The sequence below is a fragment of the Mastomys coucha genome, unplaced genomic scaffold (assembly GCF_008632895.1).
Source record: "Mastomys coucha isolate ucsf_1 unplaced genomic scaffold, UCSF_Mcou_1 pScaffold9, whole genome shotgun sequence".
NCBI classification, from domain to species: Eukaryota; Metazoa; Chordata; class Mammalia; order Rodentia; family Muridae; genus Mastomys; species Mastomys coucha.
In genome coordinates, this window is record NW_022196915.1 from 72942501 (window position 1) to 72947666 (window position 5166).

The window sequence follows — 5166 nt, forward strand, 5'->3', positions numbered from 1 at the left end:
AAAAAAAAAAAAAAATCAAAGATATTTTAAAAAGAAATAAAGATAAAAGGAGAAATTAAGACACACTGTATATTTAAGATAAACACAAGTATTTTGTTGTTTTTAGGTGATAATACCACAAGAAAGTTAAAAATAAACAAACATATAGAGGAAATGTATTATTAGTAAGAAAATTGTTTGCTTTAATTAACATTAATTATTGGATACAGTCTATTTATGGAAGAAGAGGTATATTCAGCTCACAGCTTCAGAGGGTCAAAGTGGAAAAGACACTCAACAGGAACTAGGATGAAGTGTGACTCTTGCCTCCATCACTTCATGCCCAAGGCAGTCATGAAAGCACTGTGTGAAGCAAGCACACGATTAGACAGAGAACAAGCAACATAGGAGAGGAGAGGAATTGGGCTTGATCCGTTACTGAGGCCCGCCTGCCTCTTGGGAGAACCATAGGGATGAAAGAGTTAAGTAAGCACTAGGCTTACTAACTAAATGTCCTCCCAGTTTGTTTCACCACCACCTGGGTTATGCTGGGGACCAAACCTTTTACACCTGATTCTTTGCGGAAGTGCAGTTATAGCACAACCAAACTTCATGTTAAGCTTGAGATGCCAGTTAGAAATTCAAAAGACATTCATGAATGTACCTGCTCCTTGGATACTCAACTTAGATACTGTGCATTGATTCCTCAGGGCTAACAGACATCATTAGCTTCATTTAATTCTTTCCTAGTTACCCAAGGCTAAGTGAGAATTCTTCTGCAGGCTGACACACCAAATACACACATATTATCATATTGCCATATGAATATACTAAAGTGTGATGTCAGCCACCTTAACAGCACTCAACCTGGAAGCTCACAAAAGTGAAACCCTTTTCTAGCGTACTTTTCACTGTCTTAAATGTATAATTCAATTCAGTAAATATTTATTAAGTGATGAGCCTACTCCTGCCAAACCCAAACACTGAATACTCTATCAATATCATTGATTAAATTTCTCAGCATCCAAACTCCTTTCTCATTTTTACAATGAAATTTCACTACCAGAAAAATGTAAGCAAAACTAAACAAAGATAACAAGCAAACTTCTTATCAGAATAACAAAAGGATGGTTTTCTGATAATATGAATTGTGGGACCAAAAGGATTTACTTGGGGGCAGTAGAAAATCAAGTGGATTATAATGAGTATGTTCATTAAATTTATTAAATTGACTTGATGGTACAAAAAAAAAAATCAACATTTCTTTCTAAGACATAAACGCCCATTTCCTCAATTAGAAAAGAACCAGGCGGATTCCAAACCTTGTTGGGCATTTTTATAGTATCAACAATCAAATCCCAGGTGCCCTAGAGATAAACCAGTGTCTCTTAAACTAGACCTTAGGGAAACTGATATCAAAGTGTTCTTTCGTACACTCCCCCAAAAATAAAGAAAAAAAAAAAAAACTTTTGCTGAAACAATATTATACTAACAAAATTACACTAAAAAATGTCAAGAAACACAGTTAAGGTTGAATTTCTGCTTAATTTCATTGCCTGGGGTAAATGTATTAGTAGTGCCTCTGTACAAGAAGGTTGATAATTCAATACACTCTATACACTTCCTGACATCTCTGCTCTTCATTTTTCAAATTTATGCACCTAAATAAAAAATGTCCCTAGAAACTATGATAGCTTCCAGCCTAAAGCAAAGTGTTTACATGTGTCCTTACAAAGCGAGTGGAGCAGAGTTTCTGCTGATATATACAAGATGGTATGGCACTAGAAATCTTTTATGGAGCTAGAGTATTTTCTGAATGCATGTAACGAATACAACTTCTGGCTTTAAAAAGACAGCTAACCTTGAACAAGGTCTTATATTTACATGTAAACCTTGCTATTAAAAAAAAAATCTATCGAGTACTTTGTATTCAACTCTATTGATATTCCCTACACATCACCAATACTTAAGTACAGTCAGTCTCTATTACTCCTGATGTATCTGCCTCTAATACTTGAAATTCAGTACTACATGCATGAAAAGTGCAGGTACTGCCTAAGCTTAGAAATACAATATTGGCTGAGAGAATGGTCACACTGTATCTAACAGCTATTAACCACTTAATGACTATTTGGATGTTTAAATAATCTAACCATTTTTCCTGCACCAAACCATTTTCAGGGCTGTAACCCTAGTGTGCTGGTTGTGTTTGGTCAATTTGACATAAACAGGAGTCCTCAAGAAACAGATGAGCTCAACTGGGAAATAGCCTCCATCAGCTTGCCCTATGGGCATGTCTATGTCGTATTTTCAAAATTGATGGTGATGTAGGAGGGCCCACCTCATTCTGGGTTTCATAAAAAAGCAGGCAGTGTCCCTCCATGGTCTCTGCTGCAGTTTCTACATTGAGGTCCTGGATAACTTCCCTCAATGAAGAATTTTAACATACAAGCCAAAGGAACCATTACATCCCTGCAATGGTTTTGGTCGGTATTTTATCACAGCAACAGAAATCTAAGTAGGACACCTAGCAGGCAGCCGATGGTCTGGAAGGGTTTGGTTGATTCCAACCCTTAGGGCATCAAAAACTTCACAGACATAAAATTCCACATAAGTTCATCAAACCTGAAGAAAGTTCAATTTGCAAGTTATGTGTAATCATCAAGTTTATAGAAAAGTAGAAATCTCTTCAGGCACTCTTAGGTCCTACTCCATTAACAATGTATAGTTCATGAGGCAGTGCCTAACATAAAAACTCATAAGGAAATAGCTATATAGTTTAAATATACGGCAGTATAGTTATTGCTTCATCAACATGAGAAGCTTTATTTAAGAATTCAACTCTGAGTGACTACTTCAAATGCCAATCATCCAACCAAGAAACTATCTAATACAGATATCTAAGTCAGTAAAAAGAGAACAAAACATGGCACCAAAGAAAAGCAAAGATGAGCAGAGTCAGAAAAACTGCTAGGCTGAAGCAACTGAAACTATGGTACCCCATAGTTTCTTCTTTTATTTTAAAAACATAATTGAGACAGTATCTCTCTGTGCTGGCCTGGTTTTCATAGAACACACTAAGGTACATCAGACTATCCCTGAACACAAAGATCTGACAGCCTCTAGGACCACACATGGCTACTTAAAAAAAAATTTTTAATTTTTTGAGATTATAATATATACATTGTCTCCCCCTTTCTTTTCTCCAATCAATAATTCATTCGCTCATTCAAGAAGTATTTCTTGGGTTGCTTATAAACAAAGAACCCAGAAACTGTTCATGATGTAGAGTGTGAATAAAGGAAATAAAAGTCCCAGATTTACTCTGAAAGAAGAATAGCTAACACATCATATATACTAAACACACAGCATCTCTGTTAACAATATAAAGCAAGAAAAGGAGGTGGAGAGCTGGAGCATATGTCCAATAACAAGCTGGTGTAGCTAGTGCTCATGGAGCGAGGCCCGCTTACACAGCCTGAGGGACATGAGATACTAGGCAGAGACAGGCACTCACAGGGGGCAGCGCCCTGCAGCAGCACGCACACAGGCCTGCAGAGTAGCATGCACTCACAGGAAGCAGCTCGCACCCAGGCCTGCAGAGTAACAGGCACTCATAAGGGCAGCGCCCTGCAGCAGCTCGCACCCAAGCCTGCAGAGTAGCATGCACTCATAAGGGCAGCACCCTGCAGCAGCACGCACACAGGCCTGCAGAGTAGCATGCACTCATGGGGGCAGCGCCCTGCAGCAGCACGCACACAGGCCTGCAGAGTAGCATGCACTCACAGGGAGCAGATCACACCCAGGCCTGCAGAGTAACAGGCACTCATGGGAGCAGCGCCCTGCAGCAGCTCGCACCCAGGCCTGCAGAGTAGCATGCACTCATGGGAGCAGCGCCCTGCAGCAGCTCGCACACAGGCCTGCAGAGTAAAGCCAGTACTTACTTTCTTGCAATGGTCTGAAGCTTTCTCTTCCCACTCTTCTAGTTTTGCCTGGTCTATGCAAACATCTAAAATCAGAGTAACAAAAAATAAATTGAAGTTTTATGCAAACTGTTGATGATTTTATGAAGAAAAAAAAATCACAGAAAAGGTAATCCACGATAACATTAGTAAAGTGGAGGAAAACAGCACAATATTACAGAGGCTCCTTAAAGTGTGAGGAATTCATACTGAACTCTAACCTTCCATCAGGGAACAGGAGATGGATCAATGATACAGTACAACACGGAAAGATTCCCATTATCAATGTGGATTTGGAAAGAAGAGATGGCAAGACGCAACATCAACCAGGAAAATAAGCTGGAGTGAGAAACAAAATTAGGGGAAAAGAGGCAACTGACAAATATTTCTTTTCCCTACTAGTATGATAATATCTGAATTCAATGAGAAATCATAGCAAAAGGTATGTAATCCATTATGTGGAACATTAGAGCTTGTATACGTTAACCAATCAGCCTGCAGAATAATTGACATATATGCTTTACTGATGAAAAATTAGGTAAAACTTAGGATTTAACTTTGGGTTTCCTTTCATCTAATAAATCTATTCTCTAGAACTTGGCATTTAGACAAGACTACTCATTTAAATGTCACAATGTTCATAGGCACTAGAAATAATATCAACGCACAATAATAATAAACTAAGCTATTATACACATCCATCTGTCAAATGCTAGATATGACAAATTATTCATTTATTTAGAATAATGTACTTTGTTTCTTTTAATAAAACCAATATACAAATGAGTTTAAAGAAGCAAGTATGTAATAAGAGAAAGTAAAATATCAGTTATATTTCCTAAACACAACTTATAATCTTGCTGTTTTACACTATTCTGCTGGCTATTTTATCTAAAATTAAATGTTACACAATTTAAGGCATTTTAGGTAATTTTCAATTATAAAAGATTAAAACAAATCTCACCGATCTAGTTCTAATATTTTTGCCATTTTACTTACAAAACTGACTAACTATACAAATATATATATACAGTATTGTGTGTGTGTGTGTGTGGTTTGTGTGTGTGTGTGTGTCTGTGGTTTCCAATTCCTACATTATATCCCTTTTATTCTTACTATAACATACCAACATATATTAGCTCACCTCCTGAACCTCAGCAACTTTAACTTTTAATCTACAATGAAAGCAAACAAAGAAAGGAAAGGAAAGGAAAGGGAAAGAAAG

At 37.4% G+C, this 5166-nt stretch overlaps 1 protein-coding gene across 5 annotated transcripts in view; it reads right to left on the minus strand.

Annotated features, from left to right (window-relative positions):
* The window catches only part of Diaph3 (diaphanous related formin 3), a 471820-nt gene that overhangs the window by 286704 nt on the left and 179950 nt on the right, over positions 1 to 5166 (minus strand). For all 5 annotated transcript variants that reach the window (XM_031361487.1, XM_031361488.1, XM_031361490.1 and 2 more), the window contains one exon: positions 3924 to 3988. In XM_031361487.1, the coding sequence (XP_031217347.1) occupies positions 3924 to 3988 (65 nt within the window). The remainder of the gene's footprint in view (positions 1 to 3923; positions 3989 to 5166) is intronic.